At 38.0% G+C, this 26185-nt stretch overlaps 1 protein-coding gene across 1 annotated transcript; it reads right to left on the bottom strand.

Annotated features, from left to right (window-relative positions):
- Nucleotides 1-2450: 2450 nt before the first annotated feature.
- Nucleotides 2451-4602, bottom strand: LOC135436422 (general odorant-binding protein 83a-like). Its single transcript, XM_064694019.1, has 4 exons — nucleotides 4284-4602; nucleotides 2935-3010; nucleotides 2568-2824; nucleotides 2451-2493 (listed from the first exon to the last, which is right to left on the bottom strand). The coding sequence occupies exons 1-4, from the start codon at nucleotides 4380-4382 to the stop codon at nucleotides 2476-2478; spliced, it is 450 nt and encodes a 149-aa protein (XP_064550089.1). The 5' UTR covers nucleotides 4383-4602; the 3' UTR covers nucleotides 2451-2475.
- Between the last annotated feature and the right edge of the window lie 21583 nt (nucleotides 4603-26185).

The following is a 26185-nucleotide window of genomic DNA, read 5'->3' as shown; positions in this document are numbered from 1 at the left end:
AACAGGATTTCGATATCGATTATTATCGATTACTTGGAAACGGGGCAAGTTATCGAATATCGGAAACAAACTCGATCTGCGCGGGCACTAGGAGGACCTACAGCTAAAATTTCTCTAGCTCTTATAAGTTCTGAGATCCTTGCGTCCATACATACGGACAGGCGGACAGACGGACGGACGGACAGACAGATGGATATAGAACAGACAAGAATATATATACTTAATAGGGTCGGAGATGCTTCCTTCTGCCTGATACATACATTTGCATAAATACATAATACCCTTTTTACCCATTTTTAATGGGTTTCAGGGTCTAAAAACACGCATACATACACCAGCAGCCGTGCCAATACTTCTTTCTTTTGCCCCACACTGTGCCTGGGAAATGCATTCTTGGTGTTTATTATTCGATTCTCATGACATTTTTAGGGCTTAAAATTGTCATGCAAAAGTGTGTGTGTCCCAACTCCCAAGGCACTACGATCAAGAATGTATTATTTTCATTTTTGTGGGGAACTTCAGGTGAACTAAACTTGAAATATTCTGTAGCTAATATTCTGTATCTGTGTTCCTATTCGAGAACCTTCACAAAAACATTTCGTGTATCTAGCTCCTAAGATATACGATTTGTTATATAATGCTTTCTATAATGACAAGGAAAGAAACTATTTTAAATATCTCTAATTCGTTCTGCGTGTGTCTTCGCAGAATATATATGTCAAACTGCAAGTCTCTAGCTTTGTAGTTTCCGAGATCGACAAACTGACTGAGTATCAAAACCTTGCATTATAGGTGCGTAGATGCTTTCTTTTATCTGTCACATACTTATACATAAAATCACTATACCCCTTTTAGGCAAATTACTTGGGTGCAGGGTATAAAAATACAAAAATTGATCAAAATGGGCGACATTTTTATTTGATTGCTTTACCTTGTTGCATGTCAACAACTGTACCTCAAATTCACTTTACATATATATTTCACAAACTGAATTTTTATTAAAACGATATTGCAATATTTTTTAAAAAAAGGAATATTGTAATATATTATTGCCGTTACACCCAAAACTGGTTGTTTGCTAGGTATTCAAATGTGAATTCCTAGTTTGGTTGCAATGACAACTGCAATTGTATTCAAATTGCCAGGTTTGACATGTGAAATGAGCAAATGAATGAATACAACGAATCGCCACTGATCTGAATGCGATGACAAAATGCCAAATGAAAAAGCGGAAGCACATAAATTGAATGCCGATTGTCAGGTAGCGCCGCCCTCTTTTGGCTGGACATTGGCCCTTTGCATGTGCGCCGGGCTTTTAGATTTATTTATTGCGTCCTTTGAATACAATTCATTTGTTCGGCAAAGACTAATGAAATACTAATGTGAATGTCCAGAATTAAATCAAGATATATGTTCGCATGATTTCTTCATATGCAGATATGAATTTATGTGCGCAGATCTGTGAACTTCTTAAACAGAAATGAATTTGTATTTTCTTGATATTCATACGATTAAAAAGATATTGATATGGATATCTGGATATATGTGGATAAAGGTAATAAAATATAGTGCTTAAATTGTTACAAATTTATGTCGTTATTGAAATTTATACCCTTATTATGCGGTTGTTTAAGCGTCGAACTAGCAAGCGGAAAGTCGACGGTTCAAACCTTTAGAAATGCGCAATCATTTCTTTTTTAACATGTTGATATGAATGCGTATCTTTGCATTGGTACATATATACCCTTTAATTAGTACAGTATAGTTCGATTTCTTTGAGCACTTGGCCATGGAGTTCCATCAATTATTCTATGCCAATGGCATTTAATTCGATTCCGTAGAAGTGCGTTGGCTGCTTGACCCACAGCCAATTGCAAATGCAATAAAAATTATACTGCAATTGGAACAACAACAACAACAACAACAGCAACAACAAAGGCACGCAGGCTATAATTATTTATGCGAGCAGAAAGTGGAGTCGGCAGCCGCATATTAATTTTATAACGATGTCATTAATGCTTGTCGATGCATAAAATTATAGATGCGCTCTTTAGATAGCGCTAATTAAATAATTAAATATGCTTTAGGCCATGGCCAGTCAGCGGATTTATGTGCGCTATCCATCAGCCACGACGACAATTATGGCTCTGCGTATATATCACAATATTCCCATAAAATTCAATTCGCAATACGCAGCCCCCGGCCACGCCCCACGGTTCCAAACTAGCAACAGCTGCGGGAAAAACTTTATGCGTAATTGTATTTTCATTTTTGTTTTGTTTTTTTGTTTTTTTTGCAAAGCTTTTCGCTCATATTTTTGGAATGCTCGTCAAAACGCCATTTGCTGACTAAAATGGAAATACAGAAATATATAGAATAATACGGAGAATAAAATATAAACATAAATCATAAGCCGGCATAAACCTTGGCCGGGTTCAGCTTGTCCGTGTCTCGACCCTCGGCGCTCGTCAACGCTCAGATGAGAAAGTAATGCTGGAAAAAGAGGTAATTTATTAGCTTAATACCCAGCCGCAAGCCGGTCGCTAATCAGGTGCAATGACACTCACCTTGGGATCCGCCTGCTTCCAGCAGCGGTGCAGCCAAAAGGCGCGCTCACATTTCGTATCGCCCTTGGGGTACAGACACTTCTTGCCCATGTTGACCGCAATGTCGTGCATTGAGTCGGGCATACGGTCGAGCAGCTTCTCCAAATGCACCTCACCATCCTCGTGCAGCACATCCGTCTCATCAAACACACAGTACATGTAGCATTTGAGCTTGTCGTCCTCGTGCACCTCGCCGTCGCTGAACTCCTTAATTGCCGCTACAGACACAAGTTGCAAGTTTCAGTGACAGATGGCAACAGCTTGTTTGCATTAGTCCACCATCAAACGGAAGTCTGCTGCCCCAGCAGATTATTTACCAACCGCTTACCTTCTGTGACTCCGGTCTTTCCAACGCAGCTGTCATGCACGGGCGCCAACTCCTTGAGCAGCTCCGGCGGTGGATACTGCAAAATTGTGTAGTTCATTAGATATATCAAAAGCATAAAACTGCTTTTCTTATTCCGAATGTCAGTGCTGCACAAATCTAAGTAGATGATGGTCTTTCAAATCTAATTTGCATCCAAATTGTGAGATACAACATTTAAACTTCTCTCTAGCTATCAACTTTCCTTAAGGCGATTAATTTTTTGGTTGTCAGACATTTTTTAGTCGAAAATTATGTTTAAACTCTCAAAACACTATTTTTTCGCTTTGTTTTATTGCCTGCTCAATATTTATTGGCTGAACTTTAAAAAAGTTCTGAACTGCAGAGTGTCCACATATATGAGTTCCTTTTCTGAAGAATGTGATTTATTGCTTGTTAAATTATTGGAGCAATGACTTACGATTGTAAATGTACTCTACAGCATAGTTTTTCCAATACCCTATCGAAATATTACGCGATTAAATACCTGACCTTATATCATTTTTTGATATGCAGCAAGTTTATAATCAAAATTTGCGTGAATAATACAAGAATTAATTATCTCTACTTTGTATTATCAGATTTTCTCTTTAGTTAAATTAATCAAAAAAAAAAAGATCGACAAGCAGACGAATCTATTGTAATTATATAAGATCATAATCTTATATATATTCTGATACAAATACACACAAAAGCATTTTTTTAATTTTAGAAAATCGCTATAAAGTTAATGTCTATCAAAATCTTAGAAAATCTTATTTAAGTATTAAAAAAAAATTCTAGATTCAATAATTTTTTCCCAGTACCTTAAAGTAGCAAATTTTTTCTTAAGGGAAATTTACCAAAAAAAAAAAATTGAAAAGTATTCGAATCTATGGTCCTTGTGACCTTATATTATCTTATGATTAATTTTAGACAATCGCTTAAAGATTAAAATTTTTTAAAATTTTGGAAAATGTTTTCTAAAAATATAAAAAAATATGCATTCAATTAAGAAAATGATTTGGTTTTTTAAATCGATAATATTTTCTGATATTAAAAAACTAATCATTTTGAAGGATATTTGCTGAAATAGTTTTCTACATGAATATATAACGTTATGAGTGCTTTATGCAAAAATTCGAGTGTAGCAAAAATATATATCGAATTTCTTTGTAACAAACTAGCAAACCGGGTATAGTTAAACCTCTTCTTCTTCCAGCTAAAGCTAGAGAGAAACGCACGTATTTAGCTCCCCTGACTTCTCTGTTCATTATCTTAACGTGTGATTTGGCTTATCTAGACGCTGGCAGCAGAGATCTGCTGTTGCTTACCGTTTCATCGCGACGCAGCTCGGCTGCCCAGCTGCCACGCCCCGTCAGAGAGGATAGCAATAAAATGGTGAAAATGTTAATAGTGGCACGCAGCAACATGATGCCGCACAGCTGCTGCTGGTCAAGTTGCAACGTGACAACGCCGTCAAGTCCAAAGTAGCGGTAAGCTGCGGAAGCGCGCACGTGAGACGCCGGATATCTGGGATCAAGGATTTACTGGCACTGCAGCCAGCCACTGTACGTGCAGTCAAGGGTATTAGCAGACGAAATTGAATGACTCTAGCAGGAGCAGCAGTAGCAGCAACAAACCAAAAGCCAAATGCAACTGTAACTGCCCCAAGCGGCAAGTGGATGCTTTATAGCACAAGTGCGAGTCGGGTTCGGGCGCGGGCGAGCGCTTGATCTATGTAATTAGCTGTCATTAATTGCTGCGCAACAGTGCTCCATAATTAAGCCCGGGCTAACGGAGCCCACAATTTGTCAATCAAAAAGCACTCAGCAAGGCGCGAAAATACACGGCTCGAGCCGAAATAATCATACGCCATGTTTGACGGCCGAGCGGTCAAGATGGCGGCCCCCAAAATGCGCAGCTTACATGAAACGATGCAACAAGTTAATAACAGTAATAAGTTTATGTAGTGCCCGACTAGCAAATACCCTAAACTCGCATATACACACAAATACACACAAGCAGGCTATAATTATGGCCTAAAGATGTGTACGAATACCAAAGCCAAAGTCCTTATCTCTAAATTAATTAATTTTTTTTAACGTTAGGGTGTCCGATTCTGTGGTATCCGAAAATTATTTATATAATATTGTGGATACGCCTGTAACTGTTTTTTAGCTCAGAATTATTATCTGTAATCGGAGAAGCGATAATTTAAAATAAGCAGCATCTACTGGCGAACGAGAGTTGGAATCCTAGAAGTTTATTAATGAAGAATTTAATTTGATAACCGATTTATGTCGATTTCATGCAATTAAAGTTAGTTAACAATAATTTAAAATAATTACCTAGTTTGCTGTCTGTGCTTTTTGCAAGATTCGATATATTATCTAAAATCATACCATTACAGTAAGTAATAGATAAATTAAGATAATACTCTTCTACATACTATATACTAAACTTGCTGCCTATGGCTCTTATGAGATCCGAGATATTATCGAAATTCGGAGATGGTGATTTCGATGATTTATTTAATCTGATAATCGATTTATATCGATTTCATGCAATGCAAGTTAGTTACCAATAATTTACGTTAATTTCCATACCTAATTTGCTGTCTGTGCTTCGATATATTATCTAAAATCAGAGAATCGATTTTTTATTGATTTCATGCCTTTACAGTCAGCTATAAATTACTAAATAATCCTCATTTGCTGTCTATGGCTCTTATGAGATTCGAGATATTATCGAAAATCGGAGAGGCTGTTTTCGGTGATTTAAATTAAACTTTATCTGCGCAGGATATACGTTCCAAATGTTAGGTCTTAGAGCTTCAAAGATCGGCCTAAGATCGACTCATTCACACAGACGTACACACAATTTCGGCTCTGCTGCTGCTAAATATATGCACTTTTTGTGCGGAGATCTCACCTACTTCTAGCTAACCTTTTTTGTACTCCTCCAATTCGTACAGGGTATAACTCCAACACGCACAGCGCTATTAAATATAATATGAATGCCAGGTACCCCCAGGCTCGTAACCACAACCCATCATTTGGGGCCACACGAAACGCGTTAATTACGGGCGGCCATTGCATTTATATATATATACATATATATATTTTTATATATATTTTTTTTGAGCTCTCACATTCATTAATTATTATGCAAGCTAAGCGCTGGGCAAAAGTTTTGACCGGCTCTCCGACTCTCTGCCACGCCCACCCTCCCACTCGCATACTTTGACATGCAAGCGCAACGTGTCAAATTAATTTTTAATAGCCAACCCGTCGGCCACCCACCGACGCTTAACTGTTGCCAAATAATAGATTTAAACGAGGCGCACAGCAACTTTTGGGGCGTACGCTCAGGCATTGTAATTAAAGTTTGCCACCAGCCCCCAACCACCCCCCTCCCCCTGCCTGCCTCATTTGGTGGTCAGTTGGAGCTGCGTACCCTCAAAATAAACGTTAATATACGGACAAAGGCAGTGCCAAGTTGCAGCATAGAACTTGACATGTGGGTGTTGCCGGCTGCCGGTTGTCCTTGTCCTCGTCCTGTTTGCCATAATTGCGCAATGTGTTGAAGGCATTTAATGCAGACGTGTGTGTGTGCGTGTGTGAGCGTGTGTGTGTATTGACATCTGACACTTGCAAATTAGATGCCGGCAGGCGAATGTTCAGGTCACAATGTTGCATATGATGTTGCATGCTATTGTTGTGTCTGTGCGTGTGTGTGTGTGTGTGTGTTGCACAACTTATTGACACCTTATTTGCGCTCACAAAACGCACAACTCGTTTGCGGTTTGCACATGCAATTTACATGTGTAATTTTTCGGTGCGCTGCTTGCCATGAAAAGTTGCAGCTGCTAACCGCAGCGGCAGTTACATCATTGTCAGCGGCAGGACAAGCCAGGATGACACAGGACAACTTCGTTAAACGAACTGCAGCATTTGTGCAGTTTGTCAGCACTGGCCGGGGGCGTTAGGTACGTGTGAAAGGGGGTGTGGCACATGCAGAAAATTTGAATAGCGCGTTTGTTGCGGCCATTTGTATGGACTCTTGTGGTGGACTCTCTGGCTGCTGCCGGACATAATCGATTTACCGTTGTCCAGGTCCGGCGACCGCCTTGCTACGCATTTCATCAGGAAGAAAAACTCTAAACTGTAAACTGAAAACTGAGTACTGCATAGCGAGTGCTGGAAAAAGGGCTGGCACTCCGGGGGATAGGAGGGGTTCAAAGGCTCCGGGCTCAAGGCTCCAATGAATTATAATTAATGATTGCGGCCTAGGCGGCGGCTTAGCTCTTCAAAATTTATAGCCAGGGCCAGCCAGTAGCCAACTGGCGGTGCGTAATAAATTTAAATTAGCACTAGGCAAATAAATACGCACCATAAATAACTGGCCAAGGTCAACAATTTGGGACTCCGTCCGGGTCAAAGGGTATGGCCATTTGATATGCATTTAACAATTTTATTGCTCATTATTATGATATATTTATAAGCAGGTCAGCCGGGATGGCAGCCCCATATATATATTTGAGTTTCCTTCTTCTACTTCTTCTTCTTCTTCGTTTTTTTATGGCTTACCCGAGTTTCAGTGCATATTTTGCTTAAAGTGCCGCTCAAAGCAATGCAACTTGCATCATTAACATATTCACAGTCTATTAATTTTCAGCACACACTCACACACACACACACACGCAAGTCCCCCAAGTCTCGTTGCCGACTGGGTTGCCCGGTTTTGGCCTTTGGCAACATAATTAGAAACTTTTGCACTTAAATGCAAGTTGAGTGCATGCGGCCAGTCGAATGAATGCATTGAGCCAAAGTACAAGCCAAGTACGCGTTAGAAATGTGCCATAATAACTACAACTATATGAACTGGAACTCACTAAGCACTCGCCCTCTCTCTCTCTCTCTCTTACTTCCTTCCTCCCTCTCTCTCTTCCTTTTATAAAATGGTCTTGGTGTAATGCTCATGTTAGTTATATGAAAGACATAGTCATTACATAATATGGACATGATTTTTTTTATGTTTAACTTGACCGCACACAAGTCGAAAGCTTTCAAATAATTTGGGTTAATCTTACTTCAAGCGCGTGTCCCTTAATCCTCTCTAATTCGAGCACTAATTATTCCCATCAGTGATAGACTGATTTTTCATAAACGAAATATTTGTGAAAGCTTTATAGCTTCAAATTTTAAATATCAGCTTTTCACATTTGGGAAATTCTAAAATAAATTCACGGACAATCGCTGAAAAATAAAGTTTGACTATTTCAAGTCAAAGAAAATGTATATTTAATGTTTAAGCGAGGGAACATGATTTAAAAAAAAAATAGTAAAAAAAAATGTTATTTACATACAAAAATGTAACATATATATGTAAGAATCTGAATTCGTAAATTTGAAAGGAATTAGTTGCGTGTTGGACCGTGCCGTATAAGCCCGCCCACCCCCATTTTTATACCGTGAACCCATTAAAAATGGGTAAAAAGGGTATAATGTATTTGTGCAAATGTATGTAACAGGCAGAAGGAAGCATCTCCGACCCTATTAAGTATATATATTCTTGATCAGCATTAACAGCCGAGTCGATCTAGCCATGTCCGTCTGTCTGTCCGTCTGTCCGTCCGTCTGTCCGTATGTATGAATGCAAGGATCTCAGAACCTATAAGAGCTAGAGACTAGAGCTAGAGAAATTTTGGCTGTAGATCCTCCTAGTGCCCGCGCAGATCGAGTTTGTTTCCGATATTCGATAACTTGCCCCGTTTCCAAGTAATCGATAATAATCGATATCGAAATCCTGTTTTTTGAGCAATTTCGGCAAATAATATGAGCTAGACTCACCAAACTTGACATGTAGCTTCTAGAATAGTATATATGTATATATCGAGTATCTTTCATTTTATACCTATCGCCTGTCGGAAGAAGAGGGTTCAGGGTATCCCCTAGTCAGGAGCTCCCGACTAGAGCCTCCTACTTGTTACTCCTGCAGACATAAATCTGTAATTAATTTAATTAAATGGCACCTGGTAACCTACATAAATCATCAAGTTGGATCCGATATCGATGTTAAGCTGTGGGTCACACATTGAATATGGAATTGTTTAGCTCTTGACCATTTGATGGTTCAACTGCATTTGATTGAGCGATTTGATAGATTTTAACCACTTGGCTGGGTGAGTTGCGGGAATCGCTTAAAATATAAATACACACGCATTTAACTTTATGCAAGACCCATAAAATTGGTCATAAATGCATAAAATGGCATGTCATTAAAAATTAATTATGGGTAAAATATGCGTATACGACTTTTGCCAGTATTTTGGGCGCGGTTTTAAATAAATTGTTGTCGATGGCCAATGAAAGCCAATGAAATGCAACAACAAAAGTAAATGCATAAAAAGTCATTTAACACTTGGTCCATTTTCAACTTTTTCAACTTTTGACGAGTGCAAAGAGGTTTAAAAAATTAAACGCATCAGCGACTGGCCAAAAGCTTAAACTGGCCAAGGGGCGCCGCCGGGCCTGAGGTCGCAACTCGGCGGGCAATGGGCAATGGGCAAATCGCAGCGGGCAGCGGGCAGCGGCCTTCCCGCAGCAATGTCATTGATATTCATGAGCCCCGGGCGTTTGAACTTGACAGTGATTAAGATTTGACTGTTCTAACCAAAGCAAAGTAGAAAAAAAAGAAGCAAGTTCGAATGATCTAGGCGTGGCTGATCGACGAGCTGATGCCCTGTATAAAGAGATTGAGTAGCGTAGGCCTATTAAACCGATGAAATGCATCTTATACTTTTCTTGAGAGACTTTACATGATTTTTTATTATTTATTTTTCAACTAAAATATATCTTTAATTGCATTCTTTTTTCCCTTTGGAATTCGTAAACTTCTTATTAATTTATTGTTTATTTTTATTTATTATTATTATTAAAATCTAAGCATGTTAATCCAAAGAAATGCAGGCAAGACTTTTCTTGTGCATTACAACACATTTATTTTTCCCCGTTTAAAACTGCATAGCATTCTTTTTTCACCACATTGGAAGCCTAAAATTCTGCAGCTCATAAAAAATGAAGGTAACTTATTACCGGTCTTTTAATAATATAATAATAAGAATCCAAAGAAATGCGGCAAGTAGAGACTTTTCTTGATTTTAAATGAACAATAAACGATATGCCATTATTTTTTCACTACATTGGAAGCCAAATATTTAGCAGCGCATAAAAATGGTTGGCTCTTTTCAAATTTTGCTTATGTTTTTTTGTCATCTTTTATTAACTTGATGCTCTCTAGGAATATCAATGTCAAAGAAATGCATCTACATTCTTTTGAAAAAAAAAATGAACTACATCTACTTTCCCAATACAAACTACATGTTATGCTTTTTTCACTACATTGGCAATCTAAGAATATTAATCCAGAGAAGTGTATCAAGTAAAGACTTCTCTTGTATTTATACGAACTACTCCGACTTTTCTTAATATAAACTGTATGGCATTCTTTATTCACTACACTGTAAGCATAAACTTCAGCGGCTCATAAGAATTCTTGGTATTTTTTTTATTACTCTCTATTACGTTTTGGTCATCCCTAATTCACTTGATGCTCTCAAAGCGGTTCTTAGGTATTTTAACCATATCAATGCCAAAAAAATCATCTGCAAGTGCATTTTTTTTCATATGTAACGAACTTTATCTACTTTTCTATGGCAAAATGCATAGCATTCTTTTTTCACTACACTGGAAGCTTGAACTTCAGCAGGTCTTAAAAATTGTTACTAGTTTTAGGTAGTCGAAGTATATTATTTGAAGGAAATGCATCATGTAGAGACTAGAAATTTCGCCTATTATTCCCAATATAAGCGACATAGCATGCCTTTTTCACTACATTGGAAGCCCAAAATTCAGCAGCTCATAAAAATTCTTACTGATTTTCTTCACATTTTACCTGACTTGATGAATACCCCTTGTTGCGTACAGTACAGGGCATATGCAAAAGGCTGCTGGTATTCGCTTTACAAATGTAAATTAGACCGCCATTTTTTGCGCTGCGGCAGATATTTTAATTTAGTCTGTAAAAATGACACGGGCCACAAACAAAAAAAAAACAAAAAAAAAAAAAGGCGCCAGCGAGCTGAGCAGCGATGTTTGCCCTTTGTTTTGGCTGGCAAGGGCCAAGCATCTGGCCATCGCCATCTTTAGCCTTTTTTTCATTTTTTTTTTTTCTGGTGCTGGTGATTTTCAAGTCAAAAGCGCGGCTACATCAAAAGGGTTTGGCCGCGCTGCGGGGGCGTGGGCATGGAAATTTTTCTGCTGTCGAATTTTTATGCGAAAATGTCAAGCGGCTAGCACAAACAAATAAAAAAAGCAAGCAAACCAAAAAGAAAGAACAAAATTGTAATAAAAACCCAAATAAAAGGCAAATGACGGCAATTTAATGGTTCAGACGCGAAAACAATAGTGTTGTTCTTGTTGTTGTTGTTGCTGCTGCTGTTGTTGTTTGTGGCTGAGAGAAATGTGAAATGTGTAATGTGTTTTTGAAAGCCAAAGTTGGCTGCGACTCCTGCTGCTGCTGCTGCTACCTATGAAGTTTTTTATCTGCTCGCTGCAGCTGGGCCAAAAGTTGTCGTTACTGCTGCTGCTGCTGCTGCAGTGGGCAGTGCAAAAGTAAACTTTAATTATAGCTGGACAGCAGGCAGTGCTTCTAATGAATGCACCTCTCTCTCTCTTGCCAAGCCCCTCTTTCAACCGAATTCGCCTTATTAAAACTTTTCGTCAACTTGCGATTCTGACGTTGCTTTTGGTCTTTAAGCTCCGTCTGTTGCCATAGCTCTGTGCCCCGTCTTGGCCTTATGTATATATAGTATTTAGATATATTTATTTGCATGACAACAGCAGCAAGCCAAAAAATTTAATTAGATTTAAATTCTTGGATGTCTAATGTGCCGCTTCGCGTTCTCCTATTGCCTCTCGCGGCGCTCGCCTTTTCTCTTTCCTATTTTTTTGGTTTTTTGTAATTTTTTATTTTTATGTTTTTTTATTTTTATTTTGCTGCTCGGAAATTTGTCTTTACAAGTTTTTTGCGTTGCCAGCCCAGAAATTGTTTAATTAAAAGTTTTGTGCCGCTCTTGTTGTGCTTTTTATGAACATGCTCTCAGTTTCGTTTCACTTCATTTTTGTTTTATTTCGTATATTTTTGTTTTATTTTGCAATTTGTTGCCTGCAACACTTAAACAGAAGCGCTGCAACACGAAAGTAGGCAACTAAAAATGATTTAATTAATTTAACTTCCGCGTTGCGCGCCCTTTTTGGTCGTCAGCCTATTATTAATATTATTATTAAATACCTTTTCATTGAGCCGCGCGTAGCGCTGGTCTTTTGTGATTTTAATAAGCAGCCATTCAAGTTAAAAGTGCTTAGATTTTAATTAAGTCAACAAATGCACATCAAAGCTAATGCCCGAACCGAACCCAAGGAGACGGCGTGTCCCTAACAACATGATTTTAATTAATAAATTAGCCCCATTGTTTCGTTCGTCCAGACATTGCATTAGCGTATAAATTGAACTAGACTTTGGTGAAAATTGTAAAAATTTTGGTTGATTTACAAATAAATGTATGAGAAACTCTCTCTGCGCATGTAGCTTAAGGAGTATTTCGTTTGATTAAAACTCCCAATACAAATCAAATTCAAAGCTTAATTCAACTCACGACAGCTGTTCGAAAAGATATATGATGCATGTGGTGTGCAGTGTAAAAAGAAAACCCAGAAATATATCCAATAATTGAGCGTTAACAATTTCTTTGCAAACGCACAAGAGTTCTTTTGAGTTCGCTTTCTTTTGCATGGGCATATTAGAAAACTCGTTGAAGTAGCCAACATTGTGCTGAGCTGTGTATGCAAAACATGGGCAATAATAAATTTCAGTAGCAGATATTTGATTGTATTTGATCAGTCAAAGGGCTCCTGGTTGGCTGCGGACAAAGGCCTAGACAAAATATTTGCTTTTTTATGCCGCACTCGCAATGCGCAATGAAAACGAAAAAGCAATCAAAAAATGCCAGGCCCAGTGCATAGAGCCAACAAATGAAGCCGGCGTACCGACTGATAATGGCAGGGTTTCAACTACGGCAGCTCACACACACACATGTATATACATATACATATATATGTATATATAGAGAGGGATACACCTACACAAAGTGGCAATAGAAAGTATTGGACAATTGGAAAAACCAAAGCCGACCGAACCACAGAGCCACAGCCCAAACTTTTCTAGTCATCTTCATCTCAGGTTGACACCCATTTTAGTCCCGTGGCTTTCGCATATGCCGCAAAACCTGTGCGAAAGCGAAACTAATACAGAGACCAATCGAAAGGGAGAACGAGTAAACGAGTAAACGAGTGCGAAGCGAGCACACAAACAAATTAGCAAAAGGAGCTACCCAAATAAGAAAACAAGCAGACATCCAAAAAAAATATGTTTGCTGTGCCGAATTCAAAATACTCTGGAATGTCGACAACTTGTGATTGAAAGCTTTCCGATTCGCTTGTTTCTATTCACAACTAAAAATACCCTGGAATGTCGAAACTATTACTATTTCGATTGAAAGCGTTCCGATTCGCTTGAAATTATACTTAATTAAAAATACCCTGGAATTTCGACAATATTCTTGTGATTGAAAGCGTTTCCATTCGCTATTAGCAATACATAATTAGCAAGTTTTATCCTGAAAACTATTTTATTATTCACTTAAAATCTGGCTTTTTCCCATCTTTACAGGTTTCCTGAAATTAGCATAGATTGAGAGATTGATTGATTGATTAAATATATAATTAGTTTTCATCTGATTGGACAAAAGTTAATGTTAGACTCCCACTTTACACTCAAAAAGTGTAAAACAATTTTTAAATAAACATTTATAAAAATCATTTAAAATCAACGTACACAATATCAAGTGAAAAATGCTTTAACTATCCATTTTTTACAAATGTTCAGTCGATCAATTGTATTCTTGATCAAAGGCAGCTGCTACCAATATAATCCAAAAAATTGAGAAAAATAACATTTTGAATGGAAACTAAACCATGTCTTTGATTTCCGACTTGACCTTATATACAGGCGAGCTCGCATTACTCGAGGTAAAGGAAAAACTTAATAAAAAATTGATTACCCAGTTATAATAAAAACAAAAGTGTTGTCTTTGGTTCGATTCCCGAATTTCAAGCTCAGCGCCTGGGATAGTAAAACCCACCTGGAAAATAATACATATGACTAAACTCTGGATGACAAAAAAGAAAGAACTATAAAGGCAATCTTGAAATTTTTGTTGTTAACAATCCATTTTCTTTGCATAACTTTTCTTCCTTTGTGAATAACCACAAATTAAATATAAAAATTAAAAATGTTTTTGAATTTGAACCAGCGACCTGCCGCTTGTTAGTTCGACTCTCAAACGTTTAAGCTTCGCAGGCTCATAACGTCTCGTCTGCAAAAAACGTTTGTATGCCCACAATGTTGCAGATGTTTTTTATACAAGCTGTAAGCTTCGTATTCTTAAAGAAAAACCATCATAATGCCCAGTTTTTAACCAAGAAAGTTTAGTAAAAATGTAAGCTTCCCAGCTTTTCGGCTTGTGTGGTGCAATAATCTCTAATCAGTCAGCCAGTCAGACTTTTGTAGAGATTGCAATTGGTGACTTCTGCAAAACGTTACGTACTTCATGCAAAATCTAGAATACCCGCTGCGAAGGGATATGGCAAGCAAGGCTCTTTAGGGGGTCGTTCGACATAGATATACACAGCCATGAGGACGTCAGATGAAGTGTGGGCGTGGGCTTTCAGGCAACTGTGCGGACTGCTTTCCAAATGTGCCAAAGTTAATTAAGATCGAAATCAATATTGGCCCTTTAGCTAAAAGCATCAAACAAACCAACCAGTCGAGCGCTCGGCCCGGCCCGGCCCGGCCCGGCCATGGCCAATGTGTCCGGCGTTCGTTTCAACTGCGCCCAGGGGCGTCAACAACAACGTGCAACGTGCCGCTGCCCAGCAACAACAAAAGCAACAACAGAAAAACGAAAGTGTCAAAGTGTACGAAGCAAAGTTCTGACTGCTAACGAAATAATTTCAGATATTTTGTGTTGCTAATTCGAATGCGGCGCAACTTGGCCAAAAAGGCAGCTGGAGAAGAAGCAGCAGAACGCATGTGCGCATCTTTGATTTGGGTTTTGGGGCTTGGGGCTAGGGGCTTGGGGCTCGGTGCCACCCAATGGCCATCACAACTCGAACTATGTAATTTAATTTGCCTAAAGTTCGCTGCCTTACTGCCGGTGCCTCTCAGTTACTCAAGTATTGGTGGGCCAAATCGAAAATCCTTTTGTACTGCTAATTATATAAGAAGTTCTAATGCTGAGCATTTCCTAGAATTTATGTAGCAAGACTAGCTTCTGTTGTGAGCATAATAAAAAAAAAAGGTATAATAATAAAACTAGATGTGTAGATGGGTCCAAGTATAGATTATAAGGTAGGTTTGACTGCTAGGGTGTGCTCAGACTAAGTAGGGCGCCGCTGCTGTTGGTTACTGAAAAGCCTTGGAAAAGTTTAAATATTCTCTAGAATCCAAGAATCTTAAAGTTTCAAAGTGGATATCAAGAAGTACATAATGGCTGGCGGTATCTTATGCTTGCATTACATGGTCACTCTAACAGCAGAAACCATTTATGTTAGTAATTATGTTAAGCAATATGTAAAGCATTCTGTTAACTGATATGTTAAGCATTAGTGTTAACAAGAAGCAATGTACACAGATCACTAAGAGACTATAAAGTCATGATATAAATACATTTGAAACATGCTCACGTTTTCCTAATCCTCGATTTCGATTTAAGCGATGTTTATATATATATATATATCGATATATACATCGCTTAAATCTAATACTTAAGTATTAAGATCTTTACAATATTAAATATTTTTAAGGAAAATAGAAGGATTCTTACTCAAAAATTCTTAACTATTTAAAATTAAAAAAAAAATGTAATCAATATATTTATATATATATATTTAGTATTCGCTACTTAGGTCCCATGATCTGAGCCCATAAACTCTTTTTATCGTCTGGCTGCACTCGAATCTCTTTTTAAACCTTTAATCAGCGTATAATACCGGTACATGTGTTAAATCTGTTAGCTAAATGGTTTTTTTTCACGGACATAAATTGGCGATTTGTTGCTGCGTCTGGCATTAACATAATCCTGGCGATAATTGAAAAACACGTTTGTGGCCATGTTAATGCACAGAAAAACAACAATTTATGTTAATAACAATAACAATTTTTGGACTTTACACGTTATGGCAATTTAATGAACACAGCGAACACAGTATGCAACTGGCCAAAAGTATGCTCTTGGCCCGATAAGTGCTGAACAACAACAGCAACAACATTGTTGCCGCTTAACAATGTTGGCCTTTAATGAAAGATAGTCGCAAGGCGAGGCGTGTCAAGCTTTAAGCGCCACTCGCTTATCAGACACTTTTGCCGCAGCTGGCTCGTAAACCCTTCGGCCCGCGTTTATGTGGGCCAAATCAAAATTAATGGCTAACCATAACTGGCGCACAAAGTTGCAGCAAAGTCTCAAGTTGTCAATGCAGTTGATATAATTAGGGCAGGTGCCGGCGGGCGGACGGGCGGACGGGCGGGCGGACGGGCGGACGGGCGCCCAATAGACAGCTCGAAATGTTGCCCAGAATTCTGACTTGGCTAAGGCTAAGTCAGAGCCGTGGCTGTTGCTGCTGCTGCGCCACGTTTTAAGCCAGAAATAAAATTAAAAGTTTGTGTTCGGCCAGGCAACCCGCTCGCGCACACACACACAGTGCCAGCCAAACGTAAGCACCCACAGTGCTCAACCCAATTGCTTTTAAATGCATAAAATTTGATATTTTATGTGGGGCGGGTGGGAGGTGGGCGGGCAGGCTGCTGCCTCGCAGCGTTTATGTTGTGCCAGTACAAAACAACAACAACAACAACAGCAACAACAACAACAGCAACAACAACAACATCGTCACTTAATGCCCACTCACACAGCCATTGGCTTTGGTGTTTCGCAATCTCTGCGCCATGTCCCTGTCCGTGTGTCCCTTTTTGCCATGCCCTCCGGCTCCATATCCCGTGACAATTGCAACCGGAAACGCACATAAATGTTGGCAACTAACTCGATTTTGTTGTTCTGTTCCTTTTTGCTGCTGCTGCTGCTGCTGCCGTAAAATATGGCAACAACATTATTGCTGGTGTTTGTTGTTTGCAGTTTGAGAGCGGCCAAAAAAGAGTCCACACAAAGTCCAACAGCTTTCTTATTAAGTTTGTAACCTTGCCTGAAAATGCTCGCTATGCTTTAGCGGAAAGCTTGGTTTTCATGAACTTAGGTGGTTTTCGAAAATGATTTCGTCACTTTTTTAAAAAGGAACTTGGTGTTCAAATTGATTTATCACATGTCAGCTGGAAAGTCTACAGCTCTGTATATTATGAATCAGTTGCAAATCTCATACTTATCTACTTATTTTAATTTCATAGTGTCAAAATTTGGACTAAAACGAAATATTTTTTAATATATTCAATAAATTTTCAACCATCGTTGAGGAGTGCCAAGTGTATGCAACTTATTTTTATGCATTTTTTTTAGCTTCATCAAAAAGACCATTTAAATTGATTAATATTAAGATATTTTAAGATGGAGATTTAAAATTGTCAGAATTCAAAAGTCAATTTATATGAATTAAAAAACAAAACAGCTAAATTTAAAAATATGGAAAAAAAGGTTCCAAAAGGACAATATATTTTCTTCATTGGGAAGCCACAATCTACCAAAAAAGGAAGGCTACACGCATTAAGAAAATGTGAGTTGAGTATGAATGTACAATTTTCTGAATATAGCATATATTGTCTTATATTTTTTTATAGTAATTTCTTAACATGTTTAGGAATATATGTTAAAAGACATTTTATTTTGGTTATATGGTCTATATTAACACACTTTAAACTCAAATATTATTTCACGTACTTGTATTACTTTTGAATATATATTATAAAATTATATATTTCATTAATTATTATTTATATTCTAAAATTATTGTGACCGAGCTTCTTTCACTCATGATCAACGATTAACTGTGTTGGGTCCGCTCTTATATTAACTTTTTCATCATTCTGTTAAGTCATCGATAACAGTGTTGCCTAACGTAATAATGCAATACATACATGTTATTTTAAATGCAATCGTATGTTAAATTATTTGCAAATGCTTAATACAATTACTCTTTCTATTTATTTTTACCTATATTCTAAAATATTATTTTTTATTTATATATATATATTTATATGTGTATATATATTTTTTTTATAGCTAAAAAGCTTTTTATTATTATTTTTTATATTCACGCCCACATCCATTATTTTAATTTTTATTTTGATTTAATTTTTTGTATTTGAAGAGTATTTAATAATTTCCATGAATATTATCTTTTGTTTTTAAAAATCAAAGCACACACAAACACATTTTAGGCATGAAGCGTGTCGAAGTCTGCGACCAAGCTCTGTGCTCTCTGGTCGAGCACTTTTGGCGCTGACTGTTGCATGTGTCCACACGCACACACTTACACACACACACACACACACACAGTGTGCCCGTGGGGCATTAAAGGCCATTTTTCAGTTCGAAACTCAGATGAGTTAACAATGTGCCAAAAAATGCCAGTAGCCAGTTAATTGGCAAACGGCAGCAAAAGGCCATCAAATTACTGCAGCAGTTCATTAAAATTGTACAGAATGTGCATAATTCTCGAATTAAAATTCAAAAGTTTGCCATGCCAAAATAATGAACTGGCTGGCGAGGCAATCTGTTGCCAATAGTCAAAAAGTCATAAATTTCAAATGCAGCAACAACAACGACAACAACGACAACAACGACAATAAACGAACTGAACGTATGGCCAAAAGTGTTGAAAGTGAGGCAAGAGCCAAGAATTGTGTGGCATCGTGCATTGTTGTTGCTTTACGAGTGCTCAGCTGTTGGTGAGGTGTTGTGTGGGTGGGTAGGGGGCTGGCGAGCGGGGCTGGCTTACCAATAATAACAATAATCATAACGGCAACAACTTTGCGCCAAAAAGTGCCAAAAACATTTCATTGATTTCATGTGCCGCCGCGCCTTCAAATCGGCGGCTGCTGTTGCAATAATTTTCAAATTTTCCATTTGGGCCACGGCGCCATTGAAAACACAACGCAGATGTTGCCCCGCCATGCCCCGCCATGCCCCCACCACGCCCCCACTTGCCTGAAGTGTTAAGGCGTAGCAAGCGCAATAAGGTTACGCTTATATACTCGACACACAAACACACACACACACACATACACAGACACCCCCCCACTCCAGTTACTGAAAAGCGATTTTTCTTTTATGCCGAATTTTGTGAATTATGTGGCAGCAATTGTGTTCAGGGTTCGATTTTTGGCTCTTTGTATTGAATGCCTGGCCCCGAGGCGGAGCTACAATACCAGAAAAGCGAGTGCAGAGAAAAAGCAAAGAGAGGGAAAATCTGCGAGGGGCGGCGGGCGGGGTGCGGGTTTGGGCGGGGCCAGTGCGAAGTGTTGCAATGTGGCGCATAATTAAGTTGACCAAGGCGTTTCGGTAATTGGTTTATTATGTAAGTGGCCTTAGGTAGGCCAGAACTTGGCCAATTTTGTTGAGCTCCAACAACAGCCGCTGGCCTGTATGGCCAAACATAATGAGTTGGATCGAGTGGATCGCCCAAAGGACGGCGATAACCTTCTGATTTGCAGCCTTATCAAGTAAGTTGGCACTTGTCGAGAGTGCCAGACTAGCAGATACCGCGCACACAGCTGCGTCTGGCCATAAAGTGCATTCACACTAAATTATATGTATGCATAAAATAAATGCTCTTTTCTTTTTTTTTTCTCTTCCAATACATATATACAGTTGCGAACAAAATAATAGCACCACTACAACACATTTTGTACTTGATAAAAAAAAATGCGATTACTGTTGCGATTTTTTAAATCTTTATTTTTTTTATATTGTTTAGTATTCCCCATAAACAAAAAAAGTGGAAAACTTACAGAGAAGTTGGTCAATTTGTAGGATGCTCCATTAAAATGATTAAAAACGCCTTAATGGTCGACAAGACGAGTGTCTTCCTAATTACTTAAAACAATATAGAATACACAATATAGTTAGAATACACAATGGAGGTGTTTTATTTGCCAGTCTGGCCAGCTGTGCCCTTTTCACAGCCAATTTTGTGAGTAACGCTATTATAGCCTACAGCTAAGAAGAAAGGTGTTAGTAGAGAAAATAGTGTTCTTAAGTAAAATTAAAAATAATCTTAATTTACTATATTATATAAGAAAATACAATAAATAGGGAAAAGGAAAGAAAGAAGTTATTGATAAAGTATAGAAATTAACACTAGATATATAGAGTGTTAGGTAGATAGGATAAAAAGATAGCAATGGGAAATCACTGACTCATTGAACAATGCGTACAATTCTAGAGACTTGAAATTTAAAATATATATTCTCTTATAGCATGAGTAGTAGTATGAGTATCTTAGTTTTGTCGATAACTCATGCAATTTTCAAAACATCGATAAAAATCGATTTTGCGAATAAATTTATCTCATAAATCGATTTATCTCATAAGAGCTAGATACACCAAATTTGATAGCCAGTTTCTCGTATTATATATACGAATTAAAACACTTCACTTTTTGATACCTTACCCCGCATTCCCTCAAAATCGAAAGAAATTAATTCTTATATGTAGACACTTCCATTTTGGTATTTACACACTTTTGCGAGCCATATTAAAATTAGGTTACTCGATATGTATGCTATACACAGTTTGGGAATATTTCATTTCTTGGCTCCAAGTTAAATGGCCCGGAGTGCAGGGTATATTCTCATCGAACGCTCCCGACTAGAGCACTCTTCTTCTGTGCTTAGTTCTAGATGAAATTAAAAAGTTTTCCGACTTGAAAATAAAGCTCAAGAGCCGAAGGTAACCAACACGCAGCCTATTCTTGATCTGTACCTATTATAAAGCAATCTACATAACAAAGTCGATGCTCCTAGCTCTACATATTCACGAGATATTCTGCAAATACGGTGTCTTAATATATATATAAATACATCGATTTCGTGAAAATGTCGAAAGTTATCGATAATTAGAAATCAACTAGGGTACACTAGGGTGATATTTAGAGCCTCTCGCTCTTATAGTCTCTGAGATCGACTAATTTCTAGAATCGAATAATTCAGACAGACAGACGCACCTGCTTTGATCGACTCAGCTGTCGATGGTTTATAAGAATATCTAATGTACGTATGGAAGATTAATCCAACTTTATATACCGTAAAAAGAGTGCATAAAATGTATAAAGTAAATCATACAAATCACATTCCAAGTGCAGCTACGATTCAAAAGTCATGCAATTGTATTCCTTTTGAGCTTTTGTAGCCATTTCTTAGCTCAATGAGTTTTGTTTCGCCGCGCAAATTCTGATCAATCATCAATTAGTTGTCTCGGACTTAACAATCAGTTGCTTTCTTTTGGCCACTTCTATATTTATTTTCAATTATAATGGTTCTTTATTATTTGCGCTGCATATTGTGAGTATTTGTTGTGTGAGGGCGGTGGGCGGAGGGCGGAGGGGTTTTTCTTCTTTTTATTCGATTCGATTCGATTGTATTCTTGCAGCGTTCTGCGTCTATCGGGCTGTATGTTTTATTACATGCCAAACATTTTTCATATTTTCCGCATTACTTGCATTTATGTATGAAGAAGTCTCGCACACACAAACACACACACACACCAATACAGACACAATGTTATCTTTGCGCTTCCGGCTGAAAGCATTTCTTAGCACTCTCTCTCTCTCTCGCTCTCACTGTGGCGCTGCTTTCTTCTGGCATCATCAATGGGCCAACGTGACCACCAAGTTGTCTTGGAAAATGGTCAAAAAATAAATGGATGATTGAATGAAAACCCCGCCAGCTGGCAAAGGCATGAACTCAAGCAAAAAGCGCCCAACAGCAAAAGGCCAACTCATCGTCTTTAAAGCCAATGTTGGCCGCGCCAATTTCCGGCTCTTTGCTGCTGCTGCCTCTGCTTCTTCCTCTAGTTGGCCAACTAGCCCAGCTGAGCTGCAGCAGCAGCAGCAGCCAGATGCCAGCGTCTTGCATTCATTGGGCCATAAGCTTCAAATTTGTGTGCCCCGCTTGAAATCCACTCAGTTGGCCGACAGCAAAATTGTCTGCACCAATTTGGCTGCATTCTCTCTTGGCTCTAACTGTGGCCAGACGCTTTATTAAATTTCTACTTTCAAGTCAATTTTTAAATGTGCCACGCTAAAATTTAACTGCGCCAGTTTCACGTTAATTTGAGGGGTCGTAGCATAAAAAAAAAAATCGCCAAGTGGATAGCCTGAATCATTATTAAGCTTGTTTTTGTTGCCTCTATTATTACATGCATAAATATTTTCTTTTCCTATTTTTCAGATACGCTTATACAGGGTATTACAGTTTGGTCACGAAATGTGACTCGGGAAAACAGAGACCATAGAAAAATATATTATATGTTATATATATTTGATTAGTATTAACAGTCCCTTCGATATAGCCATGTCCTTCTGCCCATCTAATCTTTCCGTTTCAACTTCAAACTTTACATAGTTCCGTCTTTCTATTGCAGGGAGTATATGTGTGGTAACCGATCGAAGCAAGAGTTCTATATTCTTTACATGTAAGCAAAACTATCTTATAGTTCTCTAAAAGGAATTAATCAAAAAAATGATTTGTTATACATACAAATACTTTTCTACTTCAAGATATCTTTATAAAAGGCAGAATTAACGTACTTCACTTTCCTTATTATTTTGTTATAATATTCTTTGAAATATAAATAATAAAACTAATAATACTGGCCAGCTCGAGGTTACCTACACCAGCCGGTTCTATCATCTATCCTTGTGCCTCTTTTGAAGCTTTAACTTGTTGAGAATTACAAGCGTCAAGCAATGAAAAGGCAAAGCGAGCAGTCTAGTCTCCAATTTATATTTAAGTCCACAAGAGTGTGTCGAAAATTGACTCCATTTAGTCGGAAATAAAGCTTCTTTATAAGCCCTGTGCCTGCAAGGGTATTTAGTATTCGGCGCGCTGCAGATGGAAGTTCTTTTTGGTTTTGTGTTTTTTTGTTTTTGTGCTCGTTGTCATCTCGTTTGCCTGCGCCTTTGCCTGCAACGCGCCTTCGGGGATAATTGAAATTGTTTGCGCAATTTTACACTCCAAAGGCTAATGGAGTAGTCGACCGAGTCCACTGGCCAACTAACTGTGCCGAAGCGAGGCCAACAAGGCAACAAGCCAGCCAGCCAGCCAGCCAGTAAGTCAGCCAGGCAGCCAGTCAGTCAGGCAGCTCGTGGTCTCGGTTAGCCAAGAACTGGCATCAGGATCGGATGCGTGTTTGGGGGCCATCTGATGTTTCACAAAGCAAAATAATGCCCAAGGCTGTGCCGCCAGAAGTTGCCAATGAAATGCTAGGCAAATTGAATTTGTGCATTACAAATGCTCGACAGATAATTTCAGTTAGATAACAAGTCTTAACAAGCCCACAATGGCCAAGACCAGACCACACTGCTGTGGCTCATCTCATCATTTCCTTTGTGTGTCACACACTGCAATTCCCAAACTAACAGCAAATCGTGCGAATTCTTCAAATGCCGCATCCATTTCGATAATTGTATCAAATGCATACGCCATTCGAATATGATGTTGGCATTTATTTGGTTCCCATAAGCCAATGGAAATTGCAACTTAATATTAATTTACGCAGCTCTTGGAATTTCAAAATCAAAATAATTTAAGCGTTTGCTTCGGGTTAATCGATTCAAGAACGCCCTGTTTTTTGTTCATGGACCTTCAGAATTAATATATAATATTTAGATTTTTATAATAATAAATTAAGAAGATAGACGAGAGGCAGAAAAACCTTTATGCGGAAAAACAAGGCTGATATTACAACAATATTTTCCTGTGGTTTGAATTATACTAATAGTTACCCCAAATTTACACCAATTGATACATCAAACTTAAACTTATAGACATATTATTTCAGTTTTTTTTTGGACTTCTTATTCTCTCAAAATTGAAAAATATATTTATATACATTAAATTAAATTGTGCACATACAACAGCGCAAGGTTCTATCTTTAAACATGACAAGGTAAAACAGAAAATTTGATTTTCGTGCTTACACCATATCCTATAATTTGTATACCTTTGTGGAGGGTATCATAATTTCATCATGATATGTCTCCATCACGCCTGGAAGGAGACATCTTCTACCCCTTTAAGTATATTCTATATAGAATCTTTCAAGTATATAGATTCTATAAGTATATAGATTCAGCATCAACAGCCAAATGGATAGAGCCGTGTCTGTCTGTCCGTTTCCCTGTTTCTATGTAAACTCGTCCTACAGTTTTAAAGCTATTCTATCTTGAAACTTTGCATAGATCTGTGCATAGGTCCGAATCAGACAAAAGTAAGTCCTTGTATGAAAAACTTTTTTGTTCATAAGATATCTTGACCAAACTCGACAATTATTAGTTAAACTGTGCTCCTTATATATTAGCCGAGTCTTATCAAGATCCCACTAACAATATTATATAGCTCTATAGGAAAAATGGTCGAAAAATAAGTTTTTGTATGGTAAAATATTCTTTCCAAGATATTTTCACCAAAACTCAACACTCATGAGCTTCACTTTTCTGACATATCTGCAAATGTCTTACTATTTTAGTTCATTTTATATCCATCCACATATAATCTTCTTGTATATCGCCAAGCTATCTTCCTGGCGATAAGAGATAGTTTTATGATATATGTGACTGGCCGAGTTGTGCCCGCATAAATTAATAACCTAGCATGATTACTGAACTTCTGTTATGTAGTTCAGTTCGTATGAGCTTTAACACTCAAAGTTAAATAGTTTTTGTAAACTATTTCTTGCAGAAGTTCCTCATTAACTGAAACACGCAACTGAAAGACAATAGACATACCTATGCGGCTGATTGGAATGCAATTAAAATTGCCGTCATTGCGGTGGCATGCATCAAGTTTAAAGCACGACCTGGCCTTGCACCTCCTGACAAGTGCTTGAAGGCAGCCCAAGACGGCGGGCGGGGAGTTTCAGGAGGTGTGTGTGTGTGTGTAAAGCCTTTTGAATATTTGAAGTGCTTTTCACACCTACAACAAGCAGACACAACACTTGGCACTCCTTTCTTTTTACTTATTATACCCTGGACCCATTGAAAATGGCTAAAAAGGGTATAATGCTTTTGTGCAAATGTATGTAACAGGCAGAAGTAGACAACTCCGAACCAAAATTGGAAATAAATATATAATTGTAAATAGATTATATAATATATTATAATAACTCTGAGACTATTAGAGCTAAAGATTTCTAAGTTCGAACGTTTTCTTATTGCCTACGCAGATTAAATTTATTTAACTATTCGATTTTTCAAGCCTTTTCCATGAAATCGATTTTAAGTTTGGGTTTTCTTGTCTCTATATCGAAGTTTACTATAGCTAGATATTTATTACTATGTAGACTCAAAATATACAAGTATTTTAGATACTTTCCCCTTAATAAGGAAAATTGAAAGAGTTTTAGCCTTGGTCTTTGGTATGCACACACTTCTGTACGCCTTGTTTAAGCTCTCAAAATTGTATAAAGATCGGACTTTTAACAACGCAGTTCAACAAGATTGTTTTCCTATAAATAGTGAGGGATCAAGCCAAGAAGAAGCACAGCCGAAGCATAGAGTGTATGCATGTGTGTGTGTGTGTATTGTTTTGCATGTGTGTATAGGGAAGGAAGCGCTAATGTTTGTATCCTCAATTCGCAGGGTATCTACTGGTCGTTCACAGCCAACCAGAGCCCGCTTACTTGTTTTATTAATATTTGCTGTTGTTGTTGTTGTTGTTGTTTGTGCACGCATGACGCCTGCAAATAAAACAGAAATTACAGCTCATTAGAAATATGAAACAAAAATGTAAATAAAAAGGCAGGAAAAAAAATAGATTGCCGGAGGGCAACAAGAGCAGTAAAAGCGAAAGAGGAGCAGGAAAAAAGCAAACAGCAGGCGGGTGGCGC

This window comes from Drosophila montana, unplaced genomic scaffold (assembly GCF_035044405.1).
Source record: "Drosophila montana isolate Dmon_TW-CO22-7 unplaced genomic scaffold, ASM3504440v1 contig_3733_1, whole genome shotgun sequence".
NCBI lineage: Eukaryota > Metazoa > Arthropoda > Insecta > Diptera > Drosophilidae > Drosophila > Drosophila montana.
Note: the sequence above shows the minus strand (reverse complement) of the source record. Positions and strands in the feature narration are given on the sequence as shown.

Coding starts and splice junctions, on each gene's coding strand:
- LOC135436422 (XM_064694019.1), bottom strand. CDS start 4,382: ATGTTGCTGCGTGCCACTATTAACATTTTCACCATTTTATTGCTATCC. Junction 3,011..4,283: donor AGCTGCGTCGCGATGAAACG/GTAAGCAACAGC, acceptor ACAATTTTGCAG/TATCCACCGCCGGAGCTGCT. Junction 2,825..2,934: donor AAAGACCGGAGTCACAGAAG/GTAAGCGGTTGG, acceptor TTGTGTCTGTAG/CGGCAATTAAGGAGTTCAGC.